At 41.3% G+C, this 21507-nt stretch overlaps 1 protein-coding gene and 1 pseudogene across 7 annotated transcripts in view; one reads left to right on the top strand and one right to left on the bottom strand.

Annotated features, from left to right (window-relative positions):
- The window catches only part of LOC105469033 (helicase with zinc finger), a 187913-nt gene that overhangs the window by 12848 nt on the left and 153558 nt on the right, over positions 1 to 21507 (top strand). For all 7 annotated transcript variants that reach the window (XR_011615959.1, XM_071083493.1, XM_011719558.2 and 4 more), the window contains 2 exons: positions 15055 to 15282; positions 18255 to 18291. Coding sequence is in view for 6 of the 7 variants with exons in the window: in XM_071083493.1 (XP_070939594.1) it covers positions 15073 to 15282; positions 18255 to 18291 (247 nt within the window). In the remaining variant the exon portion in view is untranslated. The remainder of the gene's footprint in view (positions 1 to 15054; positions 15283 to 18254; positions 18292 to 21507) is intronic.
- Positions 9170 to 9585, bottom strand: LOC112424509 (large ribosomal subunit protein eL42-like; annotated as a pseudogene).

Here is a 21507-nt window from a genome sequence, read left to right as displayed (position 1 = left end):
CGCTCACTGCAAGCTCTGCCTCCCGGGTTCACGCCATTCTCCTGCCTCAGCCTCCCGAGTAGCTGGGACTACAGGCACCCGCCTAGCTAATTTTTTGTATTTTTAGTAGAGACGGGGTTTCACCGTGTTAGCCAGGATGGTCTTGATCTCCTGACCTCGTGATCTGCCCGCCTCGGTCTCCCAAAGTGCTGGGATTACAGGCGTGAGTCACTGCGCCTGGCCCTTTCTTTTTTTTTTGAAGTACAGTGGCTCGATCTCGGCTCTCTGCAACCTCTGCCTCCTGGGTTCAAGCGATTTTCTCGCCTCAGCCTCCCTAGTAGCTGGGATTACAGGCATGAGCTACTATGCCCACCTAACTTTTTTATTTTTTGTAGAGATGGGGTCTCGCCACATTGCCCAGGCTGGTCTTGAACTCCTGAGCTCAAACCATCCACCTACGTTGGCCTCCCAGAGTTCTGTCTCTCTCTCTTTTTTTTTTTTGAAACGGAGTCTTGCTTCTTCGCCCAGGCTGGAGTGCAATGGCATGTTCTCAGCTCACTGCAACCTCCGCCTCCCGGGTTCAAGCTGTTCTCGTGCCTCAGCCTCCTGAGTAGCTGGGATTACAGGCACCCGCCACCATGCCTGTCTAATTTTTGTATTTTTAGTAGAGACGGGGACAGGGGTTTATATAGAACTTGAGTTTTACATCTCAAGTTAGAGATGAGGTTGTGGTTTTTATGGTTGGGTGGCTGGAAGAATGGGACATTAAGGAAAAAAAAAAGAATAGGGAAGTCAGGAGGGAGAATGGCTCTTAGGAGTTTAGAATGAAGATGAATTTGGTTTTGATTGTGTTGAGTTTAAGGAGCTGGTAGAAAGTTGAAATCAGAGTTTTAATCCTAGAAGGAACTTCAGAGATTTATTGGGGCAACAGCTAAGTAAGTTTAGGGCCCTGAAAAGTTAGAGGAATCAGTGAGGTCTCACAATTAGTTAAAGCAGAACCAAGATGGAAGCTTCAAGATTCCCAGTCCCTGACTTCTCTCTGCTTCACACCGAGAAATACTGAAGGTTCTCAGCAGTGGTGTCTCCTCACCCAGGCAACAGTGCTCAATACAGTAGGAAGTGGCATAGTTATGTTGGGGAGTGAGGACTTTATTTTCCTTTTTTTATTTTTATTTTTAATTTTTTGAGATGGGGGTCTCGCTCTGTTACCCAGGCTGGAGTGCAGTGGTGCAATCTCAGCTCACTGCAGCCTCCGTCTCCCAGATTCAAGTGATTCTCCCACCTCAGCTTCCCAAGTAGCTGGGATCACAGGGGTGTGCCACCACACCTGGCTAATTTTTGCATTTTTAGTGGATATGGAGTTTCACCATGTTGGCAAGGCTGGTTATTTTTTTAAATTTTTTTTGAGACAGAGTCTTGCTTCTTCACCCAGGCTGGAGTACAATGGTGCATTCTCGACTCACTGCAACCTCTGCCTCCCGGGTTCAAGCAATTCTCCTGCCTCAGCTTCCCCAGTAGCTGGGATTACAGCCATGTGCCACCATGCCCAGCTAAGTTTTATATTTTTAGTAGAGACAGGGTTTCACTCAGTTGACCAGGCTGGTCTCGAACTCCTGAACTCAAGTGATCCACCCACCTTGGCCTCCCAAAGTGCTGGGATTACAGGCATGAGCCACCATGCTCAGCCCAGGCTGGTTATTTTTTCATTAAAAGTTTTTTATTCTGGACATTTTCAGACATACAAAAGTAGAAAGAAGAGTGTAATCAATGCCCGTGTACCCCGTCCACCTTCACCCGCTCTCTGTGTTGTTTCATCTGTTTCCTCCCTCTTCATCAATTACAGTGAAGCAAATGGTGAAGCAAAAGTAATTTGGTGACCTTAAATTTTGTGTATTAGCAAATATGGAGAGTCAAAAAGTTTAATAGGATATGTTCTTAGGTTTCTGCATGGGGTCTAGAGTAAAGAGAAAGAGGACTAATTCCAGAATTGCTATGCTGCCTCCATTTTGTGTCTTTGGGCAAATTAACTTAAGTCTTCTGGGACTAAGTCTTTTTGTTTTCCATGACAATGAAAACTTGCTGCTTGTTAAAAATTATAAAATACAATGCCAGGCACAGTGGCTCACACCTGTAATCCTGACATTTTGGGAGGCCGAGGCGGGCAGATCACGAGGTCAAGAGTTCGAGACCAACTTGGCCAACATGGTGAAACCCTGTCTCTACTAAAAATACAAAAATTAACCGGGCATAGCCTGGCATGGTGGTGCGTGCCTGTAATCCCAGCCACTTGGGAGGCTGAGGCAGGAGAATCGCTTGAATCTGGGAGACGGAGGTTGCAGTGAGCTGAGATTGCACCACTGTACTCTAGCCTGCGTGGCAGAGCGAGACTCCATCTTGAAAAAAAAAAATTATAAAATACAGATGAATAAAAAAGCTGTAATGGCATCACCCGGAGATATCCACTTTTATTTTTGTAGTAGTGTTTTTTTTTTTTTTTTGAGATGGAGTCTCGCTCTTTGTCGCAGGCTGGAGTACACTGTGATCTCGGCTCACTGCAACCTCCCCCTCCTGAGTTCCGAGTTCAAGCAATTCTCCTGCCTCAGCCTCCTGAGTAGCTGGGATTACAGGCGCCTGCCACCAGGCCTGGCTAATTTTTGTATTTTTAGTAGATACAGGGTTTCACCATGTCGGCCAGGCTGGTCTTGAACTCCTGATCTCAAGTGATCCACCCATCTCGGCCTCCCAAAGTGCTGGGATCACAGGGGTGAGCCACTGCACCCAGCCTGTAGTAAGCTTTTAATTTTGGAATACTTTTAGATTTACAGAAAAGTTAGACACGCAGGTCAGAGTTCTCATAACCTCTTTACCCAGTTTCCCCCATTGTTAATGTCTTAAGTTTCCATGGCATGTTTGTCAAATGTAAGAAACCATTGTTGGTACATTTCTATTAACTAATTTTTAGATTTTATTTGGATTTCACCAGTTTTCCCACTAATGTCCTTTTTCTGTTCCAGAATCTATCCAGAATCCTGCAATGAATGTAGTGATTTTGTCTTCTTAGTCTTTTTTGGGCTGTGATAGCTTCTCAGACTTTGTTTTTCATGACAGTTTTCAGGAGTACTATTTAGATATTTAATAGAATGGTCCTCAGTTTGGGATTCTCTGATATTTTCTTCATGATTAGACTGTTTCTCATTCTTCCTGATTTTCTTATGCAAAATATTCAATACTTAACATGTTTTACAAAAATGAGATGACAATTATTTTATAATGTTCGTTTTTACTTACAAAATGGGATTATACCATATATATTATTTTATAACTTGCTTTTGTCACTTCAGATCTTCCCAGTAACCTTATTGTTATTGTTAACATTGTATAGAAAACTCTGTTCTGAGTTTTAAAGTCTGATTTGAAAATACAGCATTAGAACATAATCTGTTGGTAAATTGAAGATGGCTTTTAAGGGGCTGTGATAGTGGTGGTGGTAGTAATATGATTCTGTGTCTACACAGATAATCTGGAAGGGAAAATCAAGAAATAAAAAGAATAGACAATGTTTTATAGTAATACAATTTTCTTGGCAAGCAGTAACGTTTTCTAGAAGTCAGTCTTTTAGTATAATTTGCTTGCTTGCTTTTTTTTTTTTTTTTTTGAAATGGAGTCACATTCTGCCGCCAGGCTGAAGTGCAATGCCGCGATCTTAGCTCACTGCAACCTCTGCTTCCCAGGTTCAAGTGATTCTCCTGCCTCAGCCTCCCAAGTAGCTGGGATTACAGGAATGTGCTGCCAACCCCGGCTAATTTTTGTGTTTTTAGTAGAGACAGGGTTTCACCATGTTGGCCAGGATGGTCTCCATCTCTTGACCTCGTGATCTGCCCACCTCGGCCTCCCAAAATGCTGGGATTACTACAGGCATGAGCCAGTGTGCCCAGCCTTGCTTGCTTCTTAAGTGTGGCTTTTTTGTTTCTTCATATCTTTTAAATTAATAAGCATGTTAAGTGATTTGGGAAGAGGCTCAAACTCTTCAAGAAATAATTTGGAATTCTTGAAGCTCCAGAACTGCTGGAAATCCTGAAAAATGGATCAGGAAAAATCAAAGTAATAGATGGAAAAAAAAAATCTCAATTTTAGCTGTTGATATAATTTTTAGAAAATTCAGTTTATCTCAGTCACTAAAACAGGTGGCAGAAGGCCCATCAGAATATTTATTTTATGTATTTGAAACAGTTTATAGTCTACTAAATTCCATTTATTCTGAAATTTAAGAGAATTTACCTCTTTATGAAAGTGATTATTCAAAATAGAGCATGGTTGATGATCTTAGTTTTTAGTTTTCTTCTCTGTAGGCTTAGTCTCTCTTCTAATGCTTCTTGCATACTCAGTGACTTCATGTTTTAGCGAAAAATGCAAGTCTGACTGAATATTAAGCGCAGTACAATGAGTAAAACTACTTTGCAGAATATTTTGCCTGTGTATACTATAGGACCATATAGATTCCAGTTTTGGAAAAATGCAGATGAACTTAAAGGTAATACAACATGCCTCTTTGTGACTTGACATGCTAATGAGAACTGAATTTGGTATAGGACAGTTCTTGGTATGCTTGGCATTTAGGCTATTTTAGGTCATCTTTGGGAAATTTAATTATTTATGGAATGGTTTTAGTGAATTAAATGGTTGTCATGGGGATAAAAATGGTGTAAAATGGACTCTAATTTATAAGATAGTTGTGTTGGGCAGATAAGGCATTTTACATAATACATTTAATTCAAGATAATAGATGATTCAGAGGCCAAGTAATTCTATAGGAAGTAATGCTATTTTAGCTTTGGGAGGAGAGCATCTTAGAGAAGTAGATCTTGAAGCATTTGTTAAAATCTGGGTAGATTTCGGTCCAGAGAGAGGTGAGGAAAGGATGTTCTGGACAGAGGGAACAATGTTATCAGTATCTCAGAGGCCTGACTATGTACTTGGGACCTGTGTTGGGGTAATGGGCAAGTTAGGTTGTAGCCAGATTGGTGGTGGCCCAGATATCTGTTAATGAGCTTTGACATTATTTTATGGGCATTTCAGAGTTACTGTGCCATCTCGAAAGTAATACTTTTTCTCCATGTGGAAGTATGATACACCTTGGCCACACTGGCTCACCAGGGCCTTGCTGCTCAGTGGGGAAAGGGGCACATTCTGATAGGCTTTCTTCCTCTTCACTTGGGTTATTTTAATAATGTATCAGCTGGGTGCAGTGGCTCATGCCTGTAATCCCAGCACTTTGGGAGTCTGAGGCGGGCAGATTACCTGAGGTTGGGAGTTTGAGACCAGCCTGACCAATATGGAGAAACCCCATCTCTACTAAAAATAAAAATTAGCCAGGTGTGGTGGTGCATGCCTGTAATCCCAGCTACCTGGGTGGCTGAGGCAGGAGAAGCTCTTGAACCTGGGAGGTAGAGGTTGCAGTGAGCCAAGATCACGAGATCACGCTATTGCACTCCAGCCTGGACGACAAGAGTGAAACTCTGTCTCTAATAATAATAATAATAATAATAATAATGATGATGATGATGATGTATCAATTTGGCTTTTCTATCTTTTGTCACAATAAAAAAATTTTTTTTTTGAGACAAAGTCTCGCTCTATCATCCTGGCTGAAGTTCAGTGGCATGATCTCTGCTGACTCTGCTCACTGCAACCTCTGCCTCCAGGGTTCAAGTGATTCTTGGGTCTCAGCTTCCAAATAGCTGGGACTACAGGTGTGTGCCACCACTCCCAGCTAATTTTTTGTATTTTTGGTAGAGGCGGGGTTTCGCCATGTTGTCCTGGCTCGTCTCGAACTCCTAAGCTCAGCAATCTGCCTGCCTGGGCCACTCAAAGTGTATTTACTTTCTAGTTTCAGGTTAGTAACCTAATTTCCACAAGGAAAACAATTAGAAGAATTAATGGCAAATAACTAACTTAAGAAATGTGGATATCCAATTTTTTCTAGCAATTCTTCTGATTTAAATTTTTGTTTTGTTATATAATGAAATGTGCATTTTATTATATTTGTCCTTTAAGTTTTATTGTTTATATAGTGTAATAAGTAAAGATATCTTGGGGTCTGATTAAGAACCAATTACGGGTGTTAGTAATTTCTGTCAAAGGAGAGAGTGATGATGTTTAATGTAATTCGTCAGTCTTCTAAAACCTTTAGAAATGCAATCTAATTCATTGCACCTAAGTTAATTTTGTGGTAGATACATATATTTTTTCTAATAGGCAAATGTATAAGACAGAGATGCAGAAATCATCTTGAATTTAGATAGAAGAAATTTTAGTTACTACTGTGGTCTCTTGCTATTTGGTCAGTTTACTTTTGCTTAAAGGCTCTCTGTTAACAAAGGATTTGGTTTTTTGAGATCAAAGAAGACTATAACTACATTAACAAGAGAAGTTAATTTGAGGAATATAACTGATTTTTAAAATGAAATTATATTTCATGACTTGATTTCAAGGTGGTCTGGTGGTTCTTACTGTCACAGACAGAGGTTTGGAGTGGAAAGATTGATTTTGTTTTTCTTCCAGCATTTACTTTTGGTCCTGGACCAGCCATCTAGCTATGATGGAGTTCTTCAGAAGTATTCTACATTTTTTGCCAAGTGAGCTCAATCATTGTTCCTTTTGGAGAGGTTCTTTCTGAGGCTCCATTCTTGCCTCTAAAACCTACATATGCAGGAAGGGAAGTGCATGGGTTTTCTGTTTATTCGTAGCACGCTTATCCTGCTGTATCTCCTTTTTAGTTTTAAAAAATCATATCGGTCAGGTGCAGTGGCTCACGCCTGTAATCCCAGCACTTTGGGAGGCCGAGGCGGGCGGATCACGAGGTCAAGAGATCGAGACCATCCTGGCCAACATGGTGAAACCCTTCTCTACTAAAAATACAAAAATTAGCTAGGTGTGGTGGTGTGCACCTGTAGTCCCAGTTACTGGGGAGGCTGAGGCAGGAGAATTGCTTGAATCCAGGAGACGGAGGTTGCAGTGAGCTGAGGTCACACCACTGCACTCCAACCTGCGCGACAGAGCGAGACTCCGTCTCAAAAAAAAAAAAAAAAATCAAATGTGACTTTCAGATTCATATTTTAAAAATAATTTTTACAATATTTTCATAAAATTAACGTGCAGTAAAATTGATGTTTTTTGCTATACAGTTTTACTAATTTAACACATGTGCACCCAGTCAGGTTACAGGGCAGTGTCATCACCCTAAAAACTCCTCATGCTATTCTTTCATAGTTACCCCTACCCAACCTATACCTGCTCGCAACCACTGATCTGTTCTTCATTTTTGTAGTTTCATCTTTTTGAGGTAAGAAATGGAATCATACAGTATGTCAGCTTTTGAGACTGGGGTCTTTTATGTGGCATAATGTTTTTGAGATTATTTCACGTTATTGCATATATTGAATGCTTGTTCCTTTTTATTGCTGAGTAGTTTTATATCACAAAGAGGTCTGTTTCTTCACTCATTAAAGGACATTTGAGTTGTTTCCACTTTTTAGCAATTATGAATAGAGCTGTTATGAATATTTGTGTTCAGATCTTTGTGTGAACATAGTTTTCATTTCTCTGTGGTATCTGAGGGGCAAAGGGGATTGCTGGGTCATATAGTGTAGTGTGTGTATTTGATTTTATAAGAAGCTGCAAACCCTTTTTCCAGAGTGGCTGAATCATTTTATATTCCTACTAGCAATGTATAAGGGTTCCAATTACTGTACATCACTTGGTGTTATCAATTATTTTTAATTTAGCCATTCTGATAGGTATGTAGTGTATCTAATCATGGCTTTAGTTTGCATTTCCCTAATGGTTAATAACATTGAACATCCTTTTATGTGCTTGTTTGTTATCCTTATATCCTCTTTGCGGAGTATCTGTTGAAATCTTTTGAGATTTTATTTGTTTTTTTGTTGACTGTTGGGAGTTCTTTTTTTTTCTTTTTTTTCTTTTTTTTTTTTTTTGAGATGGAGTCTTGCCCTGTCGCCAGGCTGGAGTGCAGTGGTGCGATCTCGGCTCACTGCAACCTCCGCCTCCTGTGTTCAAGCGATTCTTCTGCCTCAGCCTCCCAAGTAACTGGGATTACATGTGCACGCCACCATGCCCAGCTAATTTTTGTATTTTTAGGAGAGATGGGATTTCATCATGTTGGCCAGGATGGTCTTGATCTCTTGACCTGGTGATTCACCTGCAAAGTGCTGGGATTACAGGTGTGAGCCACTGCACCCGGCTGGGAGTTCTTTATATGTTCAGACCTGAATCCTTTTTCAGATAAGTGATTTGCACAAAATTTCTCCCAGTCTCTAGCTTGTCTTTCATTCTTTTAACAGTGTCTTTCATAGTACAAAAATGTTTAATTTTGGGAAAATTTATCAATTTTTCTCTTTTGTCAGATTGTGCTAAGATGAATCAATTTTAGAATAAGTTTCTGTTTTATAAAAGTGGTAAAAAGTAACTTATGGATTGGATACTCTCTGAAAGTTGACTTTTGTGGAAGAATGCAAATTCTTACCATTTTATGGAAAGATGGTACTAATTAATACACTCCTTCATCTTGAGACACATAGGACTTTTGCTTAACCAAGGAGATAATTGGCTTAGGGGTGTGTGTGTGTGTGGTATGTGTGTGTGTGTGTTTACATTTTTTAAAATGGTAATCACTAACGTTGTGGTTATTAACACAGACATACTTTTTATAATGCAGAACTATGTTAACTCTGTTTCAGAATTAAAAGATGATATTTTACTGTCACATTTGGTGCTTTTGGGAGTGCTGGACTTTGAGTTTTTACTCCACTGGAATAGCATTAGAACCTTAGTTGCTTGTGGGCTCAGAATCAGTGTCATGGCTAAAAGTAGGAGTTGTCGGACTGCCTTGACTTGAATCCTGCCTCTGTCGTTTACAGTGTAACTGGGAGAGTTAACTTACCCAGTAAGTTAACTCTGTGCTTCAGTTTCCTCATCTGTGAATGGGAATGATAATAATAACAATTCTAATATCTACTTTATAGGGTCATTGTGAGGATTAAATTAGATTATGTACATGTAATCGACAATGAACATTCAGTAAAAGCTTGTTGTTACTGAAGTAACTTTATAAGTTGTTAAAACAAATGCTTTGGGCTTATATATGTATGTATAATATTTTTTGAACATAAACTCAATATTTTGTTGTCTTCATAATAAAAGACACGTAGAACTGGATCACTTGACCCTTTCTCTTCTTATCTCCTTCCAGTTCAAAATGCTTAGATGTTTTTAATAGCCAGCATTCTCTTAGATCTGTTTGGGCTCAACACACTCAAGTCTTAGCACAGTCTTCTTTGTAGTTTTAGCCTTTTTCTGGAAGATCGGCTTAGTTTTTCGACCATAGCTACTCTGTTTCCTGTCATAACGCTGCTTTCCCTGGGCATACAGAGAATACTTGCCCTTCTTGTACTGTGTCACTTTGTGGGGTTGGTGCTTGCCACACTTCTTACAGAAAGTCTGGTGGGTTTTAGCAACGTTTACCGTGTTTGTGTGAGCACTATGGGCACGGAAAGCTAGGCTTATATTTTTAAGACACAGAAGAATCATATATCACACTAAGCCATTTGTCTCCCATACTCACTTATTTTTTCTTTTTACACTTACTGTTATTAGTAATAAATAACATCATTGTTATTAATAATCGTGTATACACTGTTTTACAAGACAATTATCAGCTCATTTGGTACTGATCAGATTATCTAAGTTAAGACTGTCTTGGTTCCAACTGCCTGAAATATCAACCTAAACTGACTTCAGCTGGAAAAAAGTTTCTTGGCTTACCTAACTTCGAAGTCCAGGCACAGCTAGCCAGAGCTGGATTCAGGGGTCAGGTGATGTCATCAGGACTCAGTTTCTCCCTGTGAATCAGCTCTGCTTTTTCTCGTATAGACTTCAGTTGCTGACACTGTAAGAAAAATGGCTGCGGTATATTCAACCACCTGTAGCTTCTCAGAATTTAGATTCAGCTGGAAGGAGTATCAGTTTCCTTCCCAGAAGCCTCAGCAAGTCTCGTGGTGTCTCATTGGCTCTTACAGGGTCATATGTCCTACCCTGAGCCAATCCCTGTGTTCAGGACTGTGAGGCTCATATTGGCCAGTTAGTGTCACATGCCACCCCACACAGGAACCACATGGTCTGAGAGATGGGGGGAGGTGAATTCTCAAAGGGAAATTGTGGGCTTTTATTACCAGGAAAGGGAATGGGTATTTGGTGGCAAAACAACTAATGTTCATTGCATGGTATTAGTCTCTTTTTATAGGTCAGCAGCAGATCAGAGGAGTTAGTGGATTTGGATTAGAGTGCTGGTTTCTGATTTCAGCTTTCTTGCTTGTGAAGTCACATCCTCCAAGTCAGTGTTTCTCATAGGGATAGGAGTTTGCAGGAAATTAGTGTTTTATGTTCTTTTGATAGAAGTTTGGATAATTTTTTTTTTTCTTTGAGAAGGAGTCGTGCTCTGTTGCCCAGGCTGGAGTGCAAAGGCATAATCTCAGCTCTCTGCAACCTTCGCCTCCTGGATTCAAGCAGTTCTCCTGCCTCAGCCTCCCGAGTAGCTGGGACTACAGGCACGTGCCACCACACCCAGCTAATTTTTTGTATTTTTAGTACAGACAGGGTTTCACTGTGTTAGCCAGGATGGTCTTGATCTCCTGACCTTGTGATCCACCTGCTTCTGCCTCCCAAAGGGCTGGGATTACAGGCGTCAGCCTCCACGCCCAGCCAAGTTTGGATAATTTTTAACAGGAAGAGAAAGAGTCAAGACAGATGGGGTGGACCTCAGCAATGGGCGAATGTGATGCTTCTTCCTACATTAGTGTGCTTAATGTGACTCAGCTCCAGTGACTTCCGTTCCCTGGGCCACTCTGTCTCCATGGGAAAAATCCTTAGAGACCCAACTTAGTCAGTATCTGCCCTTGAATCTGGCTGTTAGGTTCAGGTAGCAGGATCACGTACAATAGATACAGATGTATCCATGTGTCCTAGACAGGGTGTCAGCTATACTCTTGAAGTATATCTGGGAGCTGGCCTTGTTTAGAAGTACTTCTAGATCTCTCATTGTGTATTATCCATAGTCCATTTTAGCATGGCCTGAGATGTTTTCTCATTTTGACTTTGACAGACAGTTTTGCTTTTATGCTTGATAAACCACTTTAGCTTCTTCAGAAGGAGTGGGTACAGTAAGGTCATGCTGTTTTCTGAAAACCTCGAAAAAACAGCTGAAGGGAGCATGCGTTGGATTGAGTTCCACACTACAGCTAGGTGACCCTACTGTGATTCAGGTAGACCTTGGAAACTAGGTATCAGGACCTGATTCACAAAGGTAATCGGGGTAGATACTCACTTCTGAGGAAGGCACCTGGGTCATAAATTGAGTCATTTCCTCTCAAAGCTTCTGAAATTCATAGTTCTGCCCTTAATCTCTACTTATATATTAATGTTATCAAGATCTCTCTGACTAATATGCTTGGGGATCAATGTTGATAGTAGTCTTTGTGATCATCCCTCATAGCCAGATTTAGGGTTTAGCTAATCCTTATCAGTGACTTGCAGATATACTTATTTCTCCAATGGCTATTCTTTGCGTAATCATTACCGTGTATTGAGATGGAGAAAATAGGTGAAAATAATTCCTCTGTCAAGTAGGTAAAGTAATTACATAGAATAATACTTTATTGTCTGTACTCTATTGTATGTTGAGATCAGTAAAGTGATTTCAGCTTTATATAGGCTGGGTGTGGTGGCTCACGCCTGTAATCCCAGCACTTGGGAGGCCAAGGCGGGATGATCTGTTGAGGCCAAGAGTTTAAGACTAGCCTAGGCAACACAGTGAGACCCTGTCTCTACAAAAAAATAAAAAAATCAGCCAGTTGGCATGCACCTGTAGTCCCAGCTTCTCAGGAGGCTGAGGCAGGAGGATCATTCCGAAGTGTGAAGCTACAGGAGCTATGATCGCACCACTACACTCCAGCATGGGCTGCAGAGCGAGACTCTGTCCCCCCGCCCCCCCAAAAAAAGCTTTATATAAAGTGAAAATAAGGAATTTTAGGGACATAATAATAGCTAACACTTATTGAGCACTTATGTCCCAGGCATTCTTTTAAGTACTTTATAGGTATTATTTCACTTAATCCTTACAGTAACCCCAGGAGGTAGGTATTAGTTGTGTTCCCAGTTTAGAGGTGAGCAAGTTGAAATAATCCATGTAAACCCCCTTGCCTCAGGCCATGCAGCTGGAGAGTGGTACAGCTGGTGAATTCTGAACACAGGTCCTCTGGCTCCTAGTCTGTGCTCTGGATCACTGTGCTGTACTCATTCCTAAGAAAGATTTTAGCTGGTACATTATTAGCTTTGTTTTCTTACTACTTCTTTTTGTATTATTTGTCTGGATCTGAGCTGGGAGTTCTGTAGGGAAGATTTGCTAATTCTAGGGCCTCTGGTATCCATGGACTTATGAATCTTGTGTTGCTGTTATCTGGCAAGCAGTGTGTGCTTGTCTATATTAGTAGTTCTCAACTAGAGCTGATTTTACCCTCTCCAGACGTTTACTGAAGACATATTTGGTTGTCACAGTCAGGGGATGTGCTACTGGCATCAGCTGGTAGGGACTAGGGATAATGATTGCTAAATAACCTACAGGGCACAGAACGGCCCACAACAAAAAATTATTAAGCCCAAAATGTTAATAGTGTTGATATTTTATTTCTGGACTATATCATAAGTTAGTAATTATTTTGTAATGCCACTCTTTGTCTAATGGGCAACATTGCTGTAGTGATACAGAAATTGTTTTTGACTTTTGTTGAATAATTGATTTCACCCACATCAATATATGTTTGTATAAGAAGCATACATACCAACTGTGACTTAAATATTTAAATCCCCTTACCCTTAAACTAAACTGGGAATTACAGCCCCTTCCCCCGCCCCCTGAGGAAGTTTAAACGGAAACCCTGTAGAAGACCAAGGATAAATACTCTTTTTGGAGGGGTGGGGGGGGAGGTTATCTTAATAACACAATTAGATTTCTCTTTTTATATTAAAGTGTTAATTTAGGCTTGGTGCAGTGGCTCACACCTGTAATCCTAGCACTTTGGTAGGCTGAAGCGGGAAGACAGCTTGAGTCCGGGAGTTTGAGACCAGGCTGGGCAACATAGGGAGACCCCGTCACTACAAAAATAAAATGAAAACAATTTAGCCGGACGTGGTGGTGCATGCCTGTAGTCCCAGCTACTTGTGATACTGAGTTAGGAGGATTGCTTGAGTCTGGCAGGTCAAGGCTGCAGTGAGCAGTGATTGTACCACTCCGCTCGAGCCTAGTAACAGAGTGAGACCCTGTCCCAAAAAAAGTGTTAAAATTAATTAAAAATTCCAAACTGAGAAAAGTAGGGAATATTATATTGTACCACATGTGTAAATCCCCAACATTGAACAAATGCTGACAGATATTGTTGAAGTCCTGTTTGAACTCTTCCTTATCTCATTGCCTAGCTATTTCTACTGTTTTGGTAGACCAAGAATCTCAAAAGCTGAAGGGGCTTAGACCTGTTCAGATGTCTGTCATCTTGCCTCTTGCCACTCTCTATGGGCTGCCCATCAATGACTTTTCTACCCTCATCTTGCACTGCAGTTTATTGGCAGCAGATGGCTATAGCACAGTGAGGAGAGGGCAGGGCCCGTGTGTCATTATCAAAGCTGGGAAGGCTGGCAGAGAATGTATATGTAGGCTGGAGGCAGGCGGAAGGGACAGAGAAGTACCATGAAGCCAGCTGGTTAAGGTGGAAGGTAGGGAAGAGCAGGAGAGAGAGAAGGTGGATGCAGGCATGGAAAGCAATCTGTAAGTCTGAGAGAGATGGTCAGCAAGAGGGACTGTTTGGAACAGTATTGTGAATGTCAGGTCAAAGGATGTCGGTCTTCTGTGTCCAAGTTTACTGCTCCTGCTATGAGTGATATAGGTAGGGAGAAACAATGTGTAAACTCCTGCTATTTCTTACTTGGACTATTTTAGTGATCTCTTACTAATGGCAGTGCTTGCCATTTCTTCCCCTGTGGCAAGCCTGTGGTTTCTTCTACTTCTAACCAGTTCTTTATAGAGCTGGTCGGACTTATATTTGATAGATTCCTTCCTTATTTAAAAAATTTCATTGTGTTCCATTGCCTATGGAATAAAACCCTCGTTTCTTGTTGTGGCATTTGAGGTCATTCATAGTTTCTCTTACTTTTCTGTACCTTGAGTTTAGGCTGTGTACTTTCTCCCCTTGGTGATTCACTTGAACTCTTCTCTCTGAAAAGCTCGCATTTGCTCTCTCTATCATCTGTATGGTGAACTCCTGTTCACCTTTCGCAATCAGCTCATGCCTTTAGGCAGATGGAATAAGTCTTTTTTGTAATTGTTCATTTGTGCTTTGCCTCTCTTGCTAGAATCTGAGTTTCTTGAAAGCAGTGATGACATGCCCTGTCTTTGTATTCATTGCTGCTAGCACAGGGCCTAGCCCTTGAGAAATGTTTGTTGAATTGAATTAATGGACAGTTCAAACAGTTCCAACCAGTTTTTTAATTGGTGGGAAATAATCCTGCATGGTATAGATTTTGGTTTTCTGCAATCATGGTCACAGAACTGTGAGAATGAAATTAGAAAACTGAAATTTGGAGGTTTGGATATGAAATGTTTCTGTCCCTTTGGTTAAGAAAGGGAATCCTTTATGGTTTGTTGAATACTTTGCAATATTCACAGTCATATTTCATTTCTAAATTTGTCTCATTTATAAATTTGTTATATTGTTGGTATGATCTTGGCTTATGATTGACATTTTGCTTGAATCTTAGTAAAGACTTCATAAAATATCAAAGAGAAGTATAGATTTTGTAGCATCAATAGCTGCTGCTTAGCCATGACCTTGATCAAAAGGCTAGCTGAGAGTGTTCAGATAGATAATTAAGCCAGCTGAGATAGGAATGGGGCTAGAATTTATAATTAATAAGTTTTAAAAACCTTCTCTTGTTCTTTCTCCCTGTCTGTAGGATTTTTGTCCCTGAGTCATGGAAGACAGAAGAGCGGAAAAGTCATGTGAACAAGCATGTGAATCACTTAAGAGGCAGGACTATGAAATGGCCCTCAAGCACTGCACAGAGGCCCTTCTTTCTCTAGGCCAGTACTCCATGGCAGACTTCACAGGGCCTTGTCCTTTGGAAATAGAACGCATCAAAATCGAGAGTCTTCTCTACAGAATTGCCTCATTTTTGCAACTGGTGAGTAAACACTGTCAATAAGCCAATGCTGAACTATGTAAAATGGCCTTTTTCATTGAGTGGGGACGATACAAATAGCTAATTCTGGGCCGACGAGATGTGAGTGAAGTGGCTGGTGATTGCTGAGTATCTTTGAGGCAAGGTAACTATGTTTTTGAACCTTGAAAATTATATTACTTTAGGGCATTTTGGACTATGCACTCACTCAACAAGTATTTATTGAGTATGTACTGTGTATTAGACACTGTTCTAGGTTCTTGTTATATATATTGATGAAAGAGAAAGAGGCCGGGCGCGGTGGCTCAAGCCTGTAATCCCAGCACTTTGGGAGGCCGAGGCGGGTGGATCACGAGGTCAGGAGATCGAGACTATCCTGGCTAACATGGTGAAACCCCGTCTCTACTAAAAATACAAAAAAACTAGCCGGGCGTGGTGGCGGGCGCCTGTAGTCTCAGCTACTTGGGAGGCTGAGGCGGGAGAATGGCGTGAACCCGGGAGGCGGAGCTTGCAGTGAGCCGAGATCACGCCACTGCACTCCAGCCTGGGAGACACAGCGAGACTCCGTCTCAAAAAAAAAAAAAAAAAAAAAAAAAAAAAAAAAGAGAAAAGTCTCTTCTTTATGATACTTTTTCTAGTAGGAGAACAGAAAATAAACAGTAAACATTATAAAAAATAAACACTGGCTGGGCATGGTGGCTCATACTTGTAATCCCAGCACTTTGGGAGGCCGAGGCAGGTGGATCACGAGGTCAGGAGTTCGAGACCAGCCTAACCAACATGGTGAAACCCTGTCTCTACTAAAAATACAAAAATTAGCCAGGCATGGTAGCGCGTGCCTGTAATCCCAGCTACTCAGGAGGCTGAGCCAGGGGAATCGCTTGAACCCAGGAGGCAGAGGTTGCAGTGAGCCGAGATTGCACCACTGCACTCCTCCAACCTGGGTGACAGGGTGAGACTTCGAGACTCCGTCTCAAAAAAAATAAAATAAAACAAACCAAAAAAAACCACCATAAATTGTTAAAAGGTAATAACTGCATGAAAAAAGGAGAACAGGGCAGGGGAGATTGGGAATATTGGGATTAGAGATGGGGTTACAATTTTAAATAGAGTGGCCAAGGCAGGCCTCATTGAGAAGGTGATAACCAGAGGCAAGGGGTTGAGCCATGTGTAAAGCTGGTGGAAGGGCATTACAGGCAATGGAAACAGACCCAGCAGCAGAAGCATGCCTGCTGTGCTTGAGTAGCAGCTAGGAGTTACTTTGGCCAGAATAGTGTGCACGTGGTGGAGAGGTGGGAGGACTAAAGCCTGTGGGGCCCACTGGCTCGTGGTAAAGACTTTGGTTTTTATTCTCTGTGAGTTGGGAAGCTAATTACAGGGCTTTGGGCAGAGGAGTGGTGTGATCTAATTTAACAGGAATTGTTTGACTTTTGTGCTGAGAATAAACTGTAAAGGGATAAGCGTTGATGCAAAGATACTAGGTTGGAGACTATTAGAATAATCCAGGCCAGAGTGGCTCAGATCAGAATGGTAGCAGTGGAGATAGTGAGAAGTAACTAGGTTTTGGTTTATACATTGAAAATAGAAGCAATCAGGTTTCCTGATGTATTGAACGCAGGGAATGAGGGGGAGCAGTCGCAGTTACTTACCTCGATTCTTTTTGTCTGAGCAATTGGAAGAATGGTGTTTCCTTCAACTGAGGTTAGAAGGCTACAGCTAGGGAGGAGGTTTTGTTGGGGAAGGTGGGAGTTGAGTTTTGGACATACTGAGTTTGTGATGTCGTTCAGATACCCAGCTGAGGATGCTGAGGAAGCAGTCAGATACGCACGTATGGAATTTGGGAGAGAGATTCATTGAAGAGTGTGGGACAGAAGGGCTGTATGACGTCTTGAGCCTGTGTAGAATCACCAAGGGAAAATGAGCATTATAGGGAAGAGGCGAGGACTGAGGGCCGAGTCTTGGGCTGCTACAGTGTCAATAGGTTGGGGAGCAGAGCAACAACCTGCAAAGCACCCTAAAGAGCAACCCTGAGGAAGGGGGAAAGTGTGAGAGTAAGGAGTCCTGGTAGCCACGTGAAGGAAGGAAGTGTGTCCAAGTGAGGAAATGTTGAGTGGTGTCAGCAGCTGCCAAGAAAGCCGTGAGAATGAGTCTGAGTGGGCACATGTGAATCGTGTGGGTCCATGTGGATGCAGCAGAGGTCACTGGTGATCTCATGTGAGTGGCTTCCTTGGAGTAGTGGGTGAAAGTCTGCTTAAAAAGAGAGCTTAGGAGAGAATTGGAGGAAGGAATTGAAATACAGCAACATAGACAACTCTTGAAGAGTTTTGCCATGAAGAGACACCAAAGAGAAAAAAAGAAAGAGAAAGGAAAAGGAAAAAGAAAAATGAATGGTAGCTAGTGGGAGAGATAAAGTCAAGGGACTTTTTTTTTTTTTTAGATGGGAGAAATAACTGTATTTCTGTATAGAAATGAGCCAATCAAAAGCAAAAAATTAGTGATTTAGGACAAGTCGAGGAGGCTTGCTGGAGTTGCTGTACCTGCGTAGGCAGCTGAGTTGATCTGCACAGGCGTAGGTTGACTTTAGAAAGGAGCACGATAGTATGTCTGTTAACAGGTAGAAGGAAGACAGAGTGTATGCTGGGAAGTGGGGAGACATGGTGACAGTCTATGAAAAATTCTCTTCTTGTGGCTTCAGTTTTCTCAGTAAAGCTGTTGGCGGGGAAGGAGGTGCTGGTGAGTTAGAGAAGGTGAGAAGTAGGAGTAGGGGTCCATGGACTAGGAAGTACACTATGACGTTTATTTGTAGAGTGCGCTATAATCCTCAGAGGGCACATGTGTTAGCTTTGCTCTGTGAATAGTAAGTTTACAACATTAATGATTAAACTTTGAAACAAAGCCAAGTTTCCCTTTGATAACATTTCTGTTAAAAGCAGCTGTTGAAATACTTAATTTTATCTTGTATTTTTGTTTTGCAGAAAAATTATGTGCAAGCTGATGAAGATTGTAGACATGGTATGTTTAAAAGTGAGACTTTTGAATTATTGAACTGAACATGTTTAAGGTTTGATTTTTTTTTGGGGGGGTGCTAATTTAAAAAGTGATGATAATGTTTAAAAAGCCCACCTTACTGTGGGGGCTAGTGACTGATTTGGATGATGACATTCCCACTAAACTGGGCATACCTGTGAACATTGCTGTTATTCATGAATGTTTACGTTCTTGTCACTCCCCTGGGAACATTGATGATGTGTCCTTTTAAAGTTTGTGTGAGGCCGGGTGTGGTGGCTCATACATGTGATCCCAGCACTTTGGGAGGCCGAGGTGAGCGGATTACAAGGTCTGGAGTTTGAGACCAGCCTGGCCAATATGGTGAAACCCCATTTCTACTAAAACTGCAAAAATTAGCTGGGCATGGCGGTGCATGCCTGTAGTCCCAGCTACTTGGGAGGCTGAGGCAGGAGAATCGCTTGAACCCAGGAGGCGGAGGTTGCAGTGAGCTGTTATCGCACTGCTGCACTCCAGCCTGGGCGACAGAGTGATACTCCGAGACTCCGTCTCAAAAAAAAAAAAAAAAGTTTGAATAGTTCTAGTCATGAGGGCCAAAGTTTGAGAAATGTAACTCATGTTGAATAAAATGTTAAGCTTACCTAGATACATGGAAAGGATGGGCCTGTCCCTCCTAAAATGTCTTTCCTTCTTGATCAGAAGATCTTCCTTAGAGAGGAGACTAGCTAGAATGCTCTTTAGTAATTTTTCCTGTTTTTTTCCCCCCCTCTTTGAGACAGAGTCTTGCTCTGTTTCCCGTGCTGGAGTGGCGTGGGGTGATCACAGCTCACTGCAGCCTCTACCTTCCAGGCTCAAGCAGTCCTCCTGCCTTAGCCTCCCAAGTAGCTGGGACTACAGATGTGTGCCACCACACCCAGCTGATGTTTTTATTTTTTGTAGAGATGGTTTTACCGTGTTGCCCAGGCTGGTCTCTTACTCCTGGACTCAAGGGATCCGCCCATCTTGTCCTCCCAAAGTGCTGGGATTACAGACATGAGCCACCGAACTTGGTTTCCTGTTTCAGGCAGGAAATTGAGATTAATAAGATTCTTGCTCTTCGAGTACTCATAGGAATCCTTTTCTTTGTGGTGGTTGCTGTTTACTAAAATGAATCTAGGAGTGAGTGGGAGAAGAGTTCACTGTACAGTCTCACACACATTTGGTGGAATTGTTTGCAGAGCTCAGCGATTTGACTAACGCAATATTTCATTCATCCAGAATTTGGGGGTAACGGTGCTAAGATATTTAACATGAGTTAATTTTTTTTTCCCCCTGCTTACTCCTTTGTGTTAACACTTTAAAAAGTATTAGGCCGGGCGCGGTGGCTCATGCCTGTAGTCCCAGCACTTTGGGAGGCTGAGGCAGGTGGATCACTTGAGGTCAGGAGTTCGAAACCAGCCTAACCAACATGGTGAAACCCCGTCTCTACTAAAAATACAAAAATTAACCAAGCATGGTGGCACGTACCTGTAATCCCAGCTACTCGGGAGGCTGAGGCAGGCAAATCATTTGAACCTGAGAGGCAGAGGCTGCAGTGAGCCAAGATTGTGCTACTGCACTCCAGCCTGGGTGACAGAGTGAGACTCTGTCTGAAAAAAAAAAAAAAAAAAAAAGAAGTATTAACTATGTTTGCTGTAAACCTTACAAAACTATATTACATACTGTTGTGGCCTTTGAACATAATTTAACCGTTCATTAAAGATTCTTTGACCTTTGTTCACCTCATTTCCTAGAAGTATATGCTTTGAAAGTTAACTAGAAATTAAGAGATATCTAGTAGAATTTTCCTTTAAAAAAATCCCTGCTATCTTTGGGAATTTTAAAAGTACAATGAGCAAACAGTAATAAGTCAAATAATATAGAGGAATAATTTATCCTTCCCCCATCTGAAGAAATTATTGTTAGTAGTTTGCTGTATGAGAAAGGTCTTCTGTGCCTTTATAGTGACAAACATAAGTGCTTATGATACATAGAAAGTTTTTCCTTTAAAAATTAAAAAAGAGTTATATTGTGATCATCACCTAGCAGCTTGCTTTCTTACATATCAGTATACCATGAATATTGTTCTAAATTAATACACTGGCTCCAATTCCTGTTTAATATTCCATGGAGTGGTTGTACTGCTCTTTATTCAACTATTCCCATATTGATGGGCATTTAGGTGGTTCTGCTTTTCTGGTTTGTCATTATAAACCATCCTGTAATAGACAAGTTCTTTCTTTTTGTTGCCCTTTATAGGATAGTCTTAAAAGTTGGATTTCTGGGTTAAGGAGTATGTACACTTTTTGTTTTTATTTTATTTTATTATTATTATTATTATTATTATTATTATTTTTGAGATGGAGTCTCGCTCCGTTGCCAGGCTGGAGTGCAGTGGTGTGATCTCAGCTCACTGCACCCTACGCCTCCCAGGTTCAAGCGATTCTCTTGCCTCAGCCTCCCGAGTAGCTAGGACTACAGGCATGTGCCACCATGCCCAGCTAATTTTTGTATTTTTAGTAGAGACAGGATTTCACCATGTTGGCCAGAATGGTGTCAATCTCTCGACCTCATCACCTGCCTGCCTCGGCCTCCCAAAGTGCTGCGATTGCCTATAATTTTAATAGACACTGTCAGATTAGTTTCAGATGCACACACCCACAGCAATAGACGAGACTGCCCAGTCTGTAATCTATCACTGAAACCTGTCAGTGTTGAAATTTTGCCAATCTCATGTGTGAGAAATAGTTCCTCTTCAGTTTTCATTGCCCTGAGTACTAGTGAAATTGATAGTCTTGTTATTTTGAAGATGTACAAACCAAAGTCTTAGAAAGTTCAGTGACTTAGGGAAAGTCTTACAAAAGTAAATGCTGAAGGAGCATATGGACATATGTTGCATTATTCTGTTAATTGTTTTACTTAGCATTTTAAAATTAGGTGCTATTTCACAACTTTTGAATCACTAAAATACAAGTTTATCCATTGCCTAAGATAAAGTTGTCATGAAATGATTATGCTTCTGTGGTACTGGTGGAGTATGGAATGGAATGCAACTTGGTAATATAGTCATACCCTTGGCCCACTAATCTCATTTCTGGAATACTATCTTAAATCAGTAATCCAAAAGAGAAAATACTGTATACAGAGTGGTTGTCATTGCAGTGCTGTGTATAAAAGTGAAAAATAGGTTAGCTTGCAATAAGG

This window comes from Macaca nemestrina, chromosome 17 (assembly GCF_043159975.1).
Source record: "Macaca nemestrina isolate mMacNem1 chromosome 17, mMacNem.hap1, whole genome shotgun sequence".
In the NCBI taxonomy this organism is placed as follows: domain Eukaryota; kingdom Metazoa; phylum Chordata; class Mammalia; order Primates; family Cercopithecidae; genus Macaca; species Macaca nemestrina.
Note: the sequence above shows the minus strand (reverse complement) of the source record. Positions and strands in the feature narration are given on the sequence as shown.